The sequence below is a fragment of the Bombina bombina genome, chromosome 6 (assembly GCF_027579735.1).
Source record: "Bombina bombina isolate aBomBom1 chromosome 6, aBomBom1.pri, whole genome shotgun sequence".
NCBI lineage: Eukaryota > Metazoa > Chordata > Amphibia > Anura > Bombinatoridae > Bombina > Bombina bombina.
Window position 1 is genome coordinate 665,571,714 of NC_069504.1, and position 18,966 is coordinate 665,590,679.

The 18,966-nt window shown below is 37.9% G+C and overlaps 1 protein-coding gene across 1 annotated transcript in view; it reads left to right on the plus strand.

Annotated features, from left to right (window-relative positions):
• Positions 1 to 18,966, plus strand: part of IL16 (interleukin 16) — a 257,992-nt gene that overhangs the window by 151,251 nt on the left and 87,775 nt on the right. Inside the window, exon 10 of the mRNA XM_053717743.1 lies at positions 9,202 to 9,275. Within this exon, the coding sequence (XP_053573718.1) occupies positions 9,202 to 9,275 (74 nt within the window). The remainder of the gene's footprint in view (positions 1 to 9,201; positions 9,276 to 18,966) is intronic.

Sequence of the window (18,966 nt, forward strand, 5' to 3'; positions counted from 1 at the left end):
TGCTTGTGCACGATATCCCCATAGGAAACAATGGGGCTGTTTGAGCTGAAAAAAAACCTAACACCTGCAAAAAAGCAGCGTTCAGCTCCTAACGCAGCCCCATTGTTTCCTATGGGGAAACACTTCCTACGTCTGCACCTAACACTCTAACATGTACCCCGAGTCTAAACACCCCTAACCTTACACTTATTAACCCCTAATCTGCCGCTCCCGCTATCGCTGACCCCTGCATGTTTTTTTTAACCCCTAATCTGCCGCTCCGTAAACCGCTGCAACCTACGTTATCCCTATGTACCCCTAATCTGCTGCCCTAACATCGCCGACCCCTATATTATATTTATTAACCCCTAATCTGCCCCCCACAACGTCGCCGACACCTGCCTACACTTATTAACCCCTAATCTGCCGAGCGGACCGCACCGCTACTATAATAAAGTTATTAACCCCTAACCCGCCTCACTAACCCTATCATAAATAGTATTAACCCCTAATCTGCCCTCCCTAACATCGCCGACACCTAACTTCAATTATTAACCCCTACTCTGACGACCGGAGCTCATCGCTACTATAATAAATGGATTAACCCCTAAAGCTAAGTCTAACCCTAACACTAACACCCCCCTAACTTAAATATAATTTACATCTAACGAAATTAATTAACTCTTATTAAATAACTTATTCCTATTTAAAGCTAAATACTTACCTGTAAAATAAATCCTAATATAGCTACAATATAAATTATAATTATATTATAGCTATTTTAGGATTAATATTTATTTTACAGGCAACTTTGTAATTATTTTAACCAGGTACAATAGCTATTAAATAGTTAAGAACTATTTAATAGTTACCTAGTTAAAATAATAACAAATTTACCTGTAAAATAAATCCTAACCTAAGATATAATTAAACCTAACACTACCCTATCAATAAATTAATTAAATAAACTACCTACAATTACCTACAATTAACCTAACACTACACTATCAATAAATTAATTAAACACAATTCCTACAAATAAATACAATTAAATAAACTAGCTAAAGTACAAAAAATAAAAAAGAACTAAGTTACAAAAAATAAAAAAATATTTACAAACATCAGAAAATTATTACAATTTTAAACTAATTACACCTACTCTAAGCCCCCTAATAAAATAACAAAGACCCCCAAAATAAAAAATTCCCTACCCTATTCTAAATTAAAAAAGTTAAAAGCTCTTTTACCTTACCAGCCCTGAACAGGGCCCTTTGCGGGGCATGCCCCAAGAATTTCAGCTCTTTTGCCTGTAAAAAAAACACATACAATACCCCCCCCCAACATTACAACCCACCACCCACATACCCCTAATCTAACCCAAACCCCCCTTAAATAAACCTAACACTAAGCCCCTGAAGATCTTCCTACCTTGTCTTCACCATCCAGGTATCACCGATCCATCCTGGCTCCAACATCTTCATCCAACCCAAGCGGGGGTTGGCGATCCATCATCCGGTGGCTGAAGAGGTCCAGAAGAGGCTCCAAAGTCTTCCTCCTATCCGGCAAGAAGAGGACATCCGGACCGGCAAACATCTTCTCCAAGCGGCATCTTCGATCTTCTTGCATCCGGTGCGGAGCGGGTCCATCTTGAAGCAGGCGACGCGGATCCATCCTCTTCTTCCGTTGTCTCCCGACGAATGACGGTTCCTTTAAGGGACGTCATCCAAGATTGCGTCCCTTGAATTCCGATTGGCTGATAGGATTATATCAGCCAATCGGAATTAAGGTAGGAATATTCTGATTGGCTGATGGAATCAGCCAATCAGAATCAAATTCAATCCGATTGGCTGATCCAATCAGCCAATCAGATTGAGCTCGCATTCTATTGGCTGTTCCGATCAGCCAATAGAATGCGAGCTCAATCTGATTGGCTGATTGGATCAGCCAACAGGATTGAACTTGATTCTGATTGGCTGATTCCATCAGCCAATCAGAATATTCCTACCTTAATTCCGATTGGCTGATAGAATCCTATCAGCCAATCGGAATTCAAGGGACGCCATCTTGGATGACGTCCCTTAAAGGAACCGTCATTCGTCGGGAGACAACGGAAGAAGAGGATGGATCCGCGTCGCCTGCTTCAAGATGGACCCGCTCCGCACCGGATGCAAGAAGATCGAAGATGCCGCTTGGAGAAGATGTTTGCCGGTCCGGATGTCCTCTTCTTGCCGGATAGGAGGAAGACTTTGGAGCCTCTTCTGGACCTCTTCAGCCACCGGATGATGGATCGCCAACCCCCGCTTGGGTTGGATGAAGATGTTGGAGCCAGGACGGATCGGTGATACCTGGATGGTGAAGACAAGGTAGGAAGATCTTCAGGGGCTTAGTGTTAGGTTTATTTAAGGGGGGGTTTGGGTTAGATTAGGGGTATGTGGGTGGTGGGTTGTAATGTTGGGGGGAGGGTATTGTATGTGTTTTTTTTACAGGCAAAAGAGCTGAAATTCTTGGGGCATGCCCCGCAAAGGGCCCTGTTCAGGGCTGGTAAGGTAAAAGAGCTTTTAACTTTTTTAATTTAGAATAGGGTAGGGAATTTTTTATTTTGGTTGTCTTTGTTATTTTATTAGGGGGCTTAGAGTAGGTGTAATTAGTTTAAAATTGTTGTAATAATTTTCTGATGTTTGTAAATATTTTTTTATTTTTTGTAACTTAGTTCTTTTTTATTTTTTGTACTTTAGCTAGTTTATTTAATTGTATTTATTTGTAGGAATTGTGTTTAATTAATTTATTGATAGTGTAGTGTTAGGTTAATTGTAGGTAATTGTAGGTAGTTTATTTAATTAATTTAATGATAGTATAGTGTTAGGTTTAATTATATCTTAGGTTAGGATTTATTTTACAGGTAAATTTGTTATTATTTTAACTAGGTAACTATTAAATAGTTCTTAACTATTTAATAGCTATTGTACCTGGTTAAAATAATTACAAAGTTGCCTGTAAAATAAATATTAATCCTAAAATAGCTATAATATAATTATAATTTATATTGTAGCTATATTAGGATTTATTTTACAGGTAAGTATTTAGCTTTAAATAGGAATAAGTTATTTAATAAGAGTTAATTCATTTCGTTAGATGTAAATTATATTTAAGTTAGGGGGGTGTTAGTGTTAGGGTTAGACTTAGCTTTAGGGGTTAATCCATTTATTATAGTAGCGATGAGCTCCGGTCGTCAGATTAGGGGTTAATAATTGAAGGTAGGTGTCGGCGATGTTAGGGAGGGCAGATTAGGGGTTAATACTATTTATGATAGGGTTAGTGAGGCGGATTAGGGGTTAATAACTTTATTATAGTAGCGCTCAGGTCCGCTCGGCAGATTAGGGGTTAATAAGTGTAGGCAGGTGTCGGCGACGTTGAGGGGGGCAGATTAGGGGTTAATAAATATAATATAGGGGTCGGCGGTGTTAGGGGCAGCAGATTAGGGGTACATAAGGATAACGTAGGTGGCGGCGCTTTGCGGTCGGAAGATTAGGGGTTAATTATTGTAAGTAGCTGGCGGCGACGTTGTGGGGGGCAGGTTAGGGGTTAATAAATGTAATACAGGGGTCGGCGGGGTTAGGGGCAGCAGATTAGGGGTACATAAGTATAACGTAGGTGGCGGTCAGCAGATTAGGGGTTAAAAAATTTAAATCGAGTGGCGGCGATGTGGGGGGGACCTCGGTTTAGGGGTACATAGGTAGTTTATGGGTGTTAGTGTACTTTAGAGTACAGTAGTTAAGAGCTTTATGAACCGGCGTTAGCCGAGAAAGCTCTTAACTCCTGCTATTTTCCGGCGGCTGGAGTTTTGTCGTTAGATGTCTAACGCTCACTTCAGAAACGACTCTAAATACCGGCGTTAGAAAGATCCCATTGAAAAGATAGGATACGCAATTGACGTAAGGGGATCTGCGGTATGGAAAAGTCGCGGCTGAAAAGTGAGCGTTAGACCCTTTAATCACTGACTCCAAATACCAGCGGGCGGCCAAAACCAGCGTTAGGAGCCTCTAACGCTGGTTTTCACGGCTACCGCCGAACTCTAAATCTAGGCCTAAGATAGCTACAATATAATTAATAATTACATTGTAGCTATTTTAGGGTTTATATTTATTTTACAGGTAACTTGGCATTTAATTTAACTAGGTACAATAGCTATTAAATAGTTAATAACTATTTAATAGCTACCTAGTTAAAATAATTACCAAATTATCTGTAAAATAAAACCTAACCTAAGTTACCATTACACCTAACACTACCCTATCAATAAATTAATTAAAGAAAACTACAATTAGCTCAACTAAAATACAGTTAAATACACTAATCTATATTACAAAAAAAAACAGACACTAAATTACAAAAAATAAAAAAAGATTACAAGAATTTTAAGCTAATTACACCTAATCTAAGCCCCCTAATAAAATAACAAAGCCCCCCAAAATAATAAAATTTCCCTACCCTAAACTAAATAAAAAAAGTAATCAGCTCTATTACCAGCTCTTAAAAGGGCCTTTTGCGGGGCATTGCCCCAAAGTAATCAGCTCTTTTACCTGTAAAAAAAAAGAACAACCCCCCCATTACAATCCACCACCCACACACCCCTACTATAAAACCCGCCCTATCCCCCCTTAAAAAAACCTAAGTCTAACCCCCAAGTGGTCCTTACCTGTCCTGAAGACCGGCGGAGAAGGTCCTGTTCCAGGTGGAGAAGTCTTCTTCCAGGCGGCGACCTCTTCTTCTTCCAGGAACCAGCCGGCGTGGAGCAGAGGAGTTGAAGACCGTCCTCTCTGGAACTGAAGACCGGTGATGCAGGAACTGAAGATCGTCGACGCTGGAACTGAAGACCGGAGCCATGGAGCGTGGAGGATCCTCTTCATACGATCGCCGCCGTACACTGAATAGGAATTCAAGGTACGCGATTAAAAATGGCGTCCCTTGAATTCCTATTGGCTGATTTGAGCCTTCAAATTCAAATCAGCCAATCGGATGAGAGCTACTTTAATTCTATTGGCTGATTTGAATAGCCAATAGAATAAGAGCTACTGTAATTCTATTGGCTGATTAGAATAGCCAATAGAATTACAGTAGCTCTTATTCTATTGGCTATTGAAATCAGCCAATAGAATTAAAGTAGCTCTCATCCGATTGGCTGATTTGAATTTGAAGGCTCAAATCAGCCAATAGGAATTCAAGGGACGCCATTTTTAATTGCGTACCTTGAATTCCTTTTCAGTGTGCGGCAATCGTATGAAGAGGATCCTCCACGCTCCATGGCTCCGGTCTTCAGTTCCAGCGTCGCCGATCTTCAGTTCCTGCATCGCCGGTCTTCAGTTCCAGAGAGGACGGTCTTCAGCTCCGCGGTCAACGGTCTTCAACTCCTCCACTCCGCGCCGGCTGGTTCCTGGAAGAAGAAGAGATCGCCGCCTGGAAGAAGACTTCTCCGCCTGGAACAGGACCTTCTCTGCCTGTCTTCAGGACAGGTAAGGACCACTTGGGGGTTAGACTTAGGTTTTTTTAAGGGGAGATAGGGTGGGTTTTAGAGTAGGGGTGTGTGGGTGGTGGGTTGTAATGGGGGGGTGTTCTTTTTGTTTTACAGGTAAAAGAGCTGATTACTTTGGGGCAATGCCCCGCAAAAAGCCATTTTAAGGGCTGGTAATAGAGCCGATTACTTTTTTAATTTCGTTTAGGGTAGGGAAATTTTATTATTTTGGGGGGGGCTTTGTTATTTTATTAGGGGGCTTAAATTAGGTGTAATTAGCTTTAAATTCTTGTAATCTTTTTTTATTTTTTGTAATTTAGTGTTTGTTTTTGTAATATAGATTAGTGTATTTAACTGTATTTTAGTTGAGCTAATTGTAGTTTATTTAATTAATTTATTGATAGGGTAGTGTTAGGTGTAATGGTAACTTAGGTAAGGATTTATTTTACAGATAGTTCGGTAATTATTTTAACTAGGTAGCTATTAAATAGTTATTAACTATTTAATAGCTATTGTACCTAGTTAAAATAAATACCAAGTTACCTGTAAAATAAATATAAACCCTAAAATAGCTACAATGTAATTATTAATTATATTGTAGCTATCTTAGGGTTTATTTTATAGGTAAGTATTTAGATTTAAATAGGAATAATTTGGTTAATATTATTAATATTATTTAGATTTATTTTAATAATAATTAAGTTTGGATGTGTTAGGGTTAGACTTAGGTTTAGTGGTTAATATATTTAATATAGGTGGCGGCGGTGTAGGGGGGTTAGATTAGGGGTTAATATATTTAATATAGGTGGCGGCGGGGTAGGGGGATTAGATTAGGGGTTAATAATTTTAATATAGGTGGTGGCGGTGTAGGGGGATTAGATTAGGGGTTAATAATTTTAATATAGGTGGCGGCGGTGTAGGGGGATCACATTAGGGGGTTAGACATTTAATGTAGCTGGCGGCGGGGTCTGGGAGCGGCAGTTTAGGGGTTAAGCACTTCATTAAAGATTGCGGTGGGGGATTGTGGTTGACAGGTAGATAGACATTGCACATGAGTTAGGTGTTAGGTTTTATTTTGCAGGTAGTTTAGGGAGTTACGGGGCTCCAATACTCAGCGTAAGGCTTACTACACCTGCATTTTGTAGCGAGATAAAAATGGAGTAAGATTTCTCCATTTTCGCCACGTAAGTCCTTACGCTGTATATTGGATACCAAACTGAGCGTGTTTGGTATACCAGTCTATGGGCCAAAAAACTACGGCCGAAGGCAGAAATATACAAGCGTAACTTCTATGTTATGCCGTATATGTGATACTAAACCCACGCAAAATTTGGAGTCGCCGGCTTTTGCGGGAGACGCTGCATATCGGATCAGGCCCATGATATCTATACCTATATATAATCATCTATATATATAAATATATATATATATTTATGTATAGATATATATTTGATCAAAAAAACATCAGATATATGTAGAAATATGTATAAAATATGTATTTATGAATAAATAGAACATGTTCTTCTATGTGAAGAACATATTTTCATGTAGGGTTAGCGCACATGAGAATATGCGACCGTGTTTGCATGTGAGTAGGGTGTTTTTTTTCCTCACTTTTATTTCTCCATTGACTTCTATGGGGAGATACGTGAATGCACACGCGATATTCTAGCTTTTATGCTCGTCGGGTAAAAGCTTACTTATAGCGCAGTTAACGCTTGAGCGGGAGCATTAAATAGCGCTCCACTCATAATCTGGCCCTTGATGCTCAAAAAACACACAAAAACTTGTACTTTTAAGTACAAAATACAAAGTGTAATTGTTTTTTTTTTGTAAAATGGGCTGAACAAGGGTGTTCGATGGGCGTATATGAAATTGTCTCCCTAATCCCAGCGTAATTCTGTAAAGATTTTCACACTACAGATCTCACATTTTTTTCTCACAAACTAAAAGGTGGCGAGTTTCTATCAAAATACTCAAAATTCTTATAACCCTAATAGAACACATGAATATAGGTGATTGTAAGATGCTATACACAGAAAACTGCGTAATTTAATTTATATTAACTGCAGAATTTACTTTTGAAAGTGCGCCCCCTGCTCACTGCTAACTTCTCTCTACTGAGTGAAGTGTTCCTTTCCAGCGAGCTCCATTACTTTCAATAGAAGACATCTCACCACTCTTTTTTAAGATACTTTACTTCTAATTTGCTTTGTTTTCATTGTTGAAAAGCAAATAAAGGTAGGCTCAAAAGCAGTCATGCACTACTGGGAGGTACCCGCTGATTGTTGACTGCATGAAACTATGGCTCGCCATTGGCTCTACCGTTGTGTTCAGCTAGCTCCCAGTAGTGCATAATAGAAGTAAATTGGATGATTGTTAAAAATTGTATGTTCTATTGAAATCATGAAAGAAAAAATGTGGGATGCTGATTGGACTCACAGCTGCCAAAGGGACTACGTCTTTTTACACAGCACCACTTTTCACAACAAGTTAAAAATATTTGTGGAGAAATAAGTCTGCTCTGATCTTGGAATCATATCTTTTATTTTTCAAAATTAAAAAGAAAACAAATTTAATTTTTACCAACTAGAATTCCTAAATAAATTAAAACTGATCACCATAGAAATGGTTGCTAAATAAAGCAAAATTGATTCTAAAGAAAACATTGCAGAATCATATAACAAACAATATAATTCCCTTTAAAGCATCTAAATAGTTATTCCTAAGTAATGTTCAACGACAAGTTCATGGCAACATTTTAAGCACAACTGCGCAGTCATTTTGAACTGACTAAACATTTCTAACAATCTATTTATCTAAAAAACTACTGAACCAATTGACCTCAAAGAGTTTATAGTGGTTGTTAACTGCAAACTAATAGCCACATCATCTGCAGTTATGTTTTCCCTGGGCAAAGGATAACACAATAAACTCATCGTTGTTAGAGGTCAGTTATTGTCTTATAATTGTGAAGATGAATGTCTCATCCACCAGCTTGGTATTTTTCTAGATGACCCTTGAATATGTTCTCTATTTAGTATAGTCATAGTTTTAATTATGCTGTGTTGAATTCCAACACATGTTATTATAAATAACTACAAACCTATATGTTTTCTCTAATGTAATCATGTACTTCCATAAAATATCTTTTTATAATATAGCCCTCTTGCTTTTACAATTTTTTACCACCTAGCTGCAATTTAGAACAGTAATGCATAGTCTGTTACATCTATATAAGGAAAGAGTCCGGAATCCAATCCATAGATAGGTTAAAAAGTCAAACTTTATTCTTCCATAGAATTTAAAAACAGGATGGGTAAGACAGGAGGACTGGACTTACGCGTTTCGGCATAGAGCCATAATCATAGACCTAACAAAACATTGTGTCCAACCTTTTTAAAAAGACAGCTACTAAGCAGCTATTGGTCAACCAATTAACAATATTTAAATTCATTAAATTAACACAAACACCTTAAAACTGACTAACAAAGGTGTCAATATTATATATGCTAAGAGTGGATGTGAAGATAGTTAAGAAGATGTCTACAGTCAACAACCTTACTCTTGCATATTGGTAAGATTTTTGATATATAGATATATCTGTTACATCCCTCTCTGGCAGCCAAGGGGTTAATATAGTCCATGCTATTCATATCATTATTTAGACGATTTTCAGTACATAATTAACTTTTTAAAGTGTTTTATTGTAGGGGATGAAATCCTGGAACTCAATGGAGAGACAATGCATGGATTAACACATTATGATGCACTACAAAAATTTAAGGTTAGTATCGTCAAATTGAAATAGCTGCTGTTTTTCAGTGGAAATGGTAACTGTATCCCAAAACCTTTCCAATCGTCAGGGACCCACAATCTTAATTGTATTTTAAATGAATGATGTATTATTAAAATGATGTACAGTCACAAGTTGTCAACATATTTTTTATCAGGATTTTTTTCATGTTGTTCATTGTTACAGCACATAAAGCGGGAGATGATTCTTCACCACTTGGTTAATATTAATCCAACCACTTTGCACAAACTGTACAACAGGAATCCCTTTTACACCTTACACCCTCTTTACTCACCTTACAGGCTCTAGAAGTTTTGTTAGAGAAGGCTGTTTCCCTGGAGCTCCTTTTACTTTTTTTTACTATTGGAAGACTTTCTTTTAGCTCTGATTCCCAACTCAACTGCAAAGATTGTACCACACATCCTACTGCAGAGGTTTTCTTTCACAAAGCTTCTCACCTGCTCTTCCCCTGCATGTTGGGCTAAAAGAGGCTGCTCCCAGGTGGTAAATCGTCAAAGAAAAAGCTATTGAGCGGTTGTTTGTAACTGAGCCAGCGCTTCTCTTTCTGTTTGCATTTGTAATATGACCCTGAGTCTCCCTAAGGCTGATGGGGAAACCAGGTGTGGACTCCTGGCCCAGTGTGCTTACAGGAATATGACTACACCTCACTGATGAGGTCCAATGAAGGTCGAAATGATTGTCCGAGCTTGTCATGTTTCTTGTTCAGTGAAAAATTGTCTGGTATTTCAGGGTTGGACTGACCTTATTAGGCAGTATCAGACTGATATACTTCAAGAAAGTTCTTCTTTGTGAAAAGCATTATTGAGCTAAAAGACGCTGCTCCCACGTGGTAAAACACCATAGAACAAGTTGTTGAGTGGTTGCTCATTCCTGAGAGAGCGCTTCTCTTTCTGTATGCTCTATGACAAGCAGACATGTATTGTACATAAGCTTTCATCTTCTCTAAACAGTGCACATTGCTCCAGATTCTTCTCTATGAGTACAGTGTGCAGTATTCACCCATATAACCCTCTCACATGCTTTTGCTAGAGTAAAAGATTACAGCTTCTTACTTTCTTTCACTTTAAACCAAAAGAACTGCAATGTGCTTATTTATTTATTCAGCCACACAGCTCTGGATCGACCCCATGTAGTGGTTTGGGTAACTCTACTACACATAAAAATACGTAATGTCCTTTACAAGTAGTATTATAAAACATGAAACATGCAAATAACGAAGTAAGTCACATGACTAAGGATTCTGTTGAAACTATGGGGCCGATTTACCATTGTGCAGGCGGAAATGATCCGCTGTAGCGGATTATGTCCACCGCACATCGATAAATACCAACAGCATACGCTGTCACCATTTATCATTGCACAAGCATTTCTAGTGAAATGCTTGTGCAATGCCACCCCCTGCAGATTCGCGGCCAATCGGCGGCTAGCAGGGGGTGTCAATCAACCCGATCGTATGCGATCAGGCGGAATGCTGTCCGCCGCCTCAGAGGTGGGAGAAGAGTTAAGGAGCAGCGATCTTAAGACCGCTGCTTCTTAACTCCTGTTTCTGGCGAGCCTGAAGGCTCCCGTGGAAACAGATGCATAGGGCTGAATACGGGGCATGATAAATCGGCCCCTAAGCGTCCATAAAAAACTTATTTTCTTCATCATTCATTTTCAAAGATCTGTTAAAGATCATTGCTGTGTCTCCCACAATTAATGCTTCCCTCATTTGGCTGTGCAAGGTGGTACCACCTCCAGCAGGCCTGGTTAAAAGAGGTTAACAGATAAAAAAAAAAAACATATAGATATTTATGTTTTGACATATTGATGGCTTTTCAGTCCTTATTTATTTACATACAGCTAGATTACAAGTTTTGCGTTATGAGTGAAAAAGCATCGTTATGCTTCATAACGATGCTTTTTCCCGAACGCCGCTATTATAGGTGTACCGCACACCTTTTTGGCCATCATGCAACGCCAGTTCCGCACTTTTAAAAAAGTCCTTTTTCAATAGGACTTTCATAGCGCTGGTATTACAAGTTTGCCTGGGAGGCTAAAGTGTTAAAAAGTACACTAATACCCATAAACTACCTATTAACCCCTAAACCAATGGCCTCCCGCATCACAAACACTAAAATAAAATTATTAACCCCTAATCTGCCTCTCCGGACATCGCTGCCACTTAAAAAATGTATTAACCCCTATTCTGCCGCTCCCCGACATCGTTGCCACTATAATAAACTTATTAACCCCTAAACAGCCGCCCTCCCGCATCGCAAACACTATTTAAATATTATTAACCCCTAATCTGCCGCCCGCGCAAACCGCCGCTATAATAAACCTATTAACCCCTAAACCGCCGCCCTCCCACATCACTACATAAATATATTAACCCCTAAACCTAACCCTAACATAACCTTAAGCCTAAATCTAATCCTAACCCTAACGTAACCCTAACACCCCCTAACTTAAATATAATTAAAATAAATCTAAATAAAACTTAATTAACAATTATTATCTAAATAACCTATTTAAAACTAAATACTTACCTGTGAAATAAAACCTAATCTAGCTACAAAATAACTAATAGTTATATTGTAGCTAGGTTAGGTTTTATTTTTATTTCACAGTTAAGTTTGTATTTATTTTAACTAGGAAGATTAATTAGTAAATAGTTATTAACTATTTACTAACTACCTAGTTAAAATAAATACAAAGTTACCTGTAAAATAAAACCTAACCTGCCTTACACTAAAAACTAACATTACAATAAAATAAAATAAATTAAATTAATAAAATTATCTAAATTACAAAAAAATTAAACACTAAATTACACTAAATAAAAAACGAAATTATCCAAAATAAAAACGAATTACTCCTAATATAATAGCCCTATCAAAATAAAAAAGCCCCTCCAAAATAAAAAAAACCCTAGCCTACACTAAACTGCCCAAATAAAAACCTATCTAAATAAACCTAAGCTAAGCATTGCCCTGAAAAGGGCATTTGGATGGGCATTGCCCTTAAAAGGGCATTTAGCTCTTTTACACTGCCCAAACCCTACTCTAAAAATAAAACCCACCCAATAAACCCTTAAAAAAACCTAACACTAACCCAGACGATCTACTTACAGTTTTCGAAGACCAGACATCCATCCTCATCCAGGCAACAGAAGTCTTCTATCAGCCAATAGGAATTAAAGGTGAAAAAATCCTATTGACTGTTGCAATCAGCCAATAGGATTGAGCTTTCATCCTATTGGCTGATCCAATCAGCCAATAGGATTGAGCTCGCATTCTATTGGCTGATTGGAATAGCCAATAGAATGCGAGCTCAATCCTATTGGCTGATTGCTGTCTGGATGAAGACTTCTGCCCGCTTGGATAAAGACTTCTGCCTGCTTGGATGAAGACTTCTGCTGGCTTCAATGAGGACTTCTGCCCGCTTGGATGAAGACTTCTGCTGCCTGGATGAGGATGGATATCCGGTCTTCGAAAACTGTAAGTAGATCTTCGGGGGTTAGTGTTAGTTTTTTTTTAAGACTTTATTGGGTGGGTTTTATTTTTAGAGTAGGGTTTGGGCAATGTAAAAGAGCTAAATACCCTTTTAAGGGCAATGCCCATCCAAATGCCCTTTTCAGGGCAATAGTTAGCTTAGGTTTATTTAGATAGGTTTTTATTTGGGGGGTTTGGTCGGGTGGGTAGTGGGTTTTACTGTTGGGGTTGTTTGTATTTTTTTTTACAGGTAAAAGAGCTGATTTCTTTAGGGCAATGCCCTGCAAAAGGCCCTTTTAAGGGCTATTGGCAGTTTAGTGTAGGCTAGGGTTTTTTATTTTAGGGGGGGGGTTTATAGGGTTTTAGATAAGGAGTAATTCGTTTTTATTTTGGATAATTTTGTTTTTTATTTTGTGTAATTTAGTGGGGTTTTTTTTTGTAATTTAGATAATTGTATTTGATTAATTTTTATTTTTTATTTTATCGTAATGTTAGTTTTTAGTGTAAAGGCAGGTTAGGTTTTATTTTACAGGTAACTTTGTATTTATTTTAACTAGGTAGTTAGTAAATAGCTAATAACTATTTACTAACTAGTCTACCTAGTTAAAATAAATTCAAACTTAACTGTGAAATAAAAATAAAACCTAAGCTAGCTACAATGTAACTATTAGTTATATTGTAGCTAGCTTAGGTTTTATTTTACAGGTAAGTTTGTATTTAGTTTTAAATAGATTATTTGGGTATTAATTGTAAGTTTTATTTAGATTTATTTTAATTATATTTAAGTTAGGGGGTGTTAGGGTTAGTGTCAGGGTTACGTTAGGGTTAGACTTATGCTTAGGGTTAAGGTTACGGTAGGGTTAGGTTTAGGGGTTAATAGGTAGGTATTAATTGTAAGTTTTATTTAGATTTATTTTAATTATATTTAAGTTAGGGGGTGTTAGGGTAGTGTTAGTGATGTGGAAGGCCAGAGGTTTAGGGGTTAATAACTTTAGTATAGTGGGGTCGACATTGGGGGTGGCAGATTAGGGGCTAATAAGTGTAGGTAGGTGGCGGCAATGTTCGGGCCAGCAGATTAGGGGTTAATAACTGTAATGTAGGTGGCGGCAATGTTAGGGGCAGCAGATTAGGGAATAATAACTGTAATGTAGGTGGCGGCGATGTTAGGGGCAGAAGATTAGGGGTTAATAACTTAATGTAGGTGGCAGCGATGTTAGGAGCAGCAGATTAGGGGTTAATAACTGTAATGTAGGTGGCAGCGATGTTAGGGGCAACAGATTAGGGGTTAATAACATTATGTAGGTGGCAGCGATGTTAGGGGCAGCAGATTAGGGGTTAATAACTGTAATGTAGGTGGCAGCGATGTTAGGGGCAACAGATTAGGGGTTAATAACATTATGTAGGTTGCGGCGATGTTAGGGGCAGCAGATTAGGGGTTAATAACTGTAATGTAGGTGGCAGCGATGTTAGGGGCAACAGATTAGGGGTTAATAACATTATGTAGGTTGCAGCGATGTTAGGGGCAGCAGATTAGGAGTTAATAACTGTAATGTAGGTGGCAGCATTGTTAGGGGCAACAGATTAGGGGTTAATAACATTATGTAGGTTGTGGCGATGTTAGGGGCAGCAGATTAGGGGTTAATAACTGTAATGTAGGTGGCAGCGATGTTAGGGGCAACAGATTAGGGGTTAATAACATTATGTAGGTTGCGGCGATGTTAAGGGCAGCAGATTAGGGGTTAATAATTGTAATGTAGGTGGCAGCAATGTTAGGGGCAACAGATTAGGGGTTAATAACATTATGTAGGTTGTGGCGATGTTAGGGGCAGCAGATTAGGGGTTAATAACTGTAATGTAGGGGGCAGCGATGTTAGGGGCAGCAGATTAGGGGTTAATAACTGTAATGTAGGTGGCAGCGATGTTAGGGGCAGCAGATTAGGGGTTAATAACTGTAATGTAGGTGGCGGCGATGTTAGGGGCAGCAGATTAGGGGTTAATAACTAATGTAGGTGGCAGCAATGTTAGGGGCAGCAGATTAGGGGTGTTTAGACGTGGTTTTTATGTTAGGGTGTTAGGTTTAAACATAACTTTTTCTTTCCCCATAGACATCAATGGGGCTGCGGTACAAAGCTTTTGTTTCTGCGATCGCAGGTTTTAGGCTTTTTTTTACCCGACTCTCCCCATTCATGTTTATGGGGAAATCGTGCACGAACACGTCAAAACACTGCTTGTATTTGGGTGAGGTATGGAGCTCAACGCCACCATATCGCCCGTACAAGCCGGGTTTTACAAAACCTATAATAGCAGCACTATAGGGAGGTGAAATACCGCCACTTTTGTGGTGGTTGTTAATTTCCCTATAGCGCTCAAAACTTGTAATCTAGCTGAATGATAGTAAAGTCTAAGTTAAATTTACAAGATTCAGATGTAGCATGCGGTTTTTTAAACACCTTTCCAATTTACTTGTTATCTAGTTTGTTTCATTATCTTAGAATCTATTGTTGAAAAGAATATCTGCCTGTGTAAAAACTGTAGTTACCTCTGAATCAGTGAGGTTGTAAACCTCAATGTGCAATGATTTTCTTGAGTGTGAATAGGAAGGAAAATATAAACTGCTCTAAAGCACTATAGCAATTAATGGGATATGAAAACCAAAAATGTTCTTTTGTAAATCAGATAGAGCATACCATTTAAAAAAGTTTCCAATTTTCTTCTATTATCAAATTTGCCTTGTCCTCATATTCTTAGTAGCCTATGAGCCCAGCTATATTGTAGATTACATTCATGAGAGCTGATTTACAACAGTGCAACTCTTGGCAGGACCCTCTACCCATTTGTCTCACGTAAATGCTACCTTTGCATATCACACCTATGTTTATAGCGCTGTGAAATCTATTGGTGCTCTACAGATAACTAATAATAATAATAATCATAGGTGTTCCTATTGTTAGGCCAAATAGACGATCTCCTTAGGCCTCACTCATGATGGGACCTCTTTTTCTGCCCCTGGGATGTTAGTTTTAGGTAGCATAGAGGCTCTGCACATTAACTTTCTCCCGGCACAGCTGGATATTTTAACCTTCACAGCCTCTTACACTGTAAGTACTTTGTCTTTCAAGTGCAGACTAATATCTTCTCCCTGTCCATATGCAGTGCTGTCAGCTTAAGAATACTCAGGAGGCAGAGGGGACACAGGCAACAAAAAACATATAACAGGGAAATGGGGACGGCATATTAAGCAATTTAATCCCTGCAACCAGAGGTGATAAGCTGCTATTAACATTTTTTATATTCTCTCTCTCTCCTCTGTCCCTTCTCTCACACTCTTCCCTCTCATCCACTTCTTTCTTTACTCTTTTCTCTCTCACTCACAACTGTTCTCTCTTTCCCTCTTCTTGTCCTCCTCTATTGCCCTCTCCTTTTTGTCTCTCCCTCCTCTCTATTACTTTCGTCCCTCTCCTTTGTCTTACTACTTCCCCTCTCTTCACTGTCTTCTCTATTTTCAATTTCCCTCTCTTGCTTCAATCTTACTCTCACTTTTTCCACACTCATCATCCTTTCTCTTCTCTCATTTCTCACTCCTTTTTCTCTTCTGACACTTTTTCTTCTTCCTCTTTCTTTCTCCCCCTCTCTTGTTCTTCCTTTTATTTTTCTTTCTACTCTTTGCATTATCTCCTCTAGACTCTACTCTGTCTTTTTTTAGTTGTCCTCTCTCTCACTTTTCTTTTCCTTGCTGTCTCTTCTCTTTGTCTCTGTTTCTTCCTCCTCTCTCTCACTATGCTCTCTTTCTCTTTATCTATTTCTCCTGGTTTTCTTCCTTTCTCTTTTCCTTGCATTATTATTGAGAGATTTGGTACAGTGGAAAACATAAATTATTATCTAAAAATTCAAAAGAAAAAAAAGAGGAAAAATAATGTAAACTAGAATGTATATTGTGCAGTACAATACAGTACTTGATAGGTAATGCAATTAAAGGGACAGTCAACACCAGAATTTTTGTTGTTTAAAAAGAAAGATAATCCCTTTATTACCCATTCCCCAGTTTTGCATAACCAACCCAGTTATAATAATACACGTTTTACCTCTGTAATTAGCTTGTATCTAAGCTTCTGCTGACTGCCCCCTTATTGCAGTTCTTTTGACAGACATGCAGTTTAGCCAATCAGTGCTCATTCCTAGGTCACTTTACGTGCATGAGCTCAATGTTATCTATATGAAACATGTGAACTAATGCCCTCTAGTGGTCAAAATGTATTCAGATTAGAGGCAGTCTTCAAGGTCTAAGAAATTAGCATATGAACTTCCTAGGTTTAGCTTTCAACTAAGAATACCAAAAGAACAAAGCAAAATTGGTGATAAAAGTAAATTGGGAAGTTGTTTAAAATTGCATGCCCTATTTAAATCATGAAAAAAAAAATTGGACTTGACTGTCCCTTTAAAGAGAAGTCTCATATTTGAATTTTGCCTAAGTTCTCATCACCAACTATAGAGCTGCCTCTGATAATAGTTGAAGCGATACCTAGGAAGGTGAATTGAGCACTACATGGCAGGAAATAGTGCTGCCATCTAGTGCTCTAGCATATGTATAACACTTTTGCGAAACTACTGCCATATAGTGCTCCAGACATGTGCACTCACCTGAGCTTACATCCCTGCTTTTCAACAAAAGATACCAAGAAAAGTTGGTAATAGAAGTAAATTAGAATGTTGTTTAAAATTATTGTATGCTATGGGGCTGAATTATCAAGGGCCTCCCCAACAGGCCAGATTTAAGGATTACCTTGGTTGAGAGCAGGTAAAATAACCATGTTAACTAATCACCTTTGCTCCAGTTCAGATATCCTCAAAATCTGGCCTGTTAAGGAGGCCTGAGGACAGGTTTGAAAACCAGCGCTCTAAAGAGAAGCCTTTTAACTTTTTACAAATATTCTATCAATACTCTACAGCAGCAGCATGCAACTGTATTCCATATCCAATTTTTTTATTTTATGATTCAGATAGGGCAGCAATTTTAAGCAACTTTCTAATTTTTTACTATTATTAATTTTTCTTTTTTCTCTTTGTATCTTTATTTGAAAAAACACAAATGTAAGCTTAGGAGCCGGCCCATTTTTGGTTCAGCACCCTGGGTAGTGCTTGCTGATTGGTGGCTACATTTACCTACCAATCAGCAAGCACTACCCAGGTGTTGAACCAAAAAATGGGATGGCTCCTAAGCTTACATTCCTGCTTTTCAAATAAAGATACCAAGAGAATGAAGAAAACTTTATAATAGGAGTAAATTAGAAAGTTGCTTAACATTGCATACTCCTCACTTCTGATTAATATACATTATTTAAACTTTTTTACAAAAAGTTAAATTGTTCATTACCTTTGGACAGATTATTTTCTGCTTGCTTCTCCTCTTTAACAGGAAAACAATGCATTACAACAAAAGCAGTACTGTCAGTTATTTACAAAGAAGACAGTAAATAGCTTGATATTTTAATATAAAATGTTTAGTTATGTAAAGTAAAATAACTCTGTAATATACTTTCATTATTTATTTTGTCCAGACAACAGAAATGTCTTTTAGTTACAAGGTGTTTACTGTCCCTTTAAGGCGATATGAAAATCAAAATGAATCATACAATTTAACTTTTTTTTTAATGATCAAATTTACTTGTGATAACCTTTGCTGAAGAGCGAAAAATCATGTACGTATATGAGTGTTTGATTGGCTGATGATTGTCACAGGATGTGGGGATAGGGAAATCAAAGTAAAGTTTAAAATTATTTGGAAAAAATATATACTGCTTGTTTCAGAGTCAAAGTATTGGATTTACTTTTTATTATACATTTTTTTGGTTTGCTATTGCATTTAAAGGGACATAATACTCATATGCTAAGTTACTTGAAAGTTATACAGCATTACTGTAAAAAGCCGACATGAAAAGTGCTCTATGAACAGTTAATCTTCAGCTGCTGTCCAGCTACAAGTTGAAACCCCTCAAAAACAATAGCCAATTCAGCATCAACAGTGCTGAGGTCATGCATTGCTTTTCTTATGAGTTTTCATAGTAAAGTTACTTGAACTGAATAGGAAAAGAACACGTCAGGTGCAGAATCCCTTACAATTCCTGGGACTAGCATTCTGATTGGCTGCTTAAAGTCTCTTTATAGTGGGGTGTGAATACGTTTTGAGG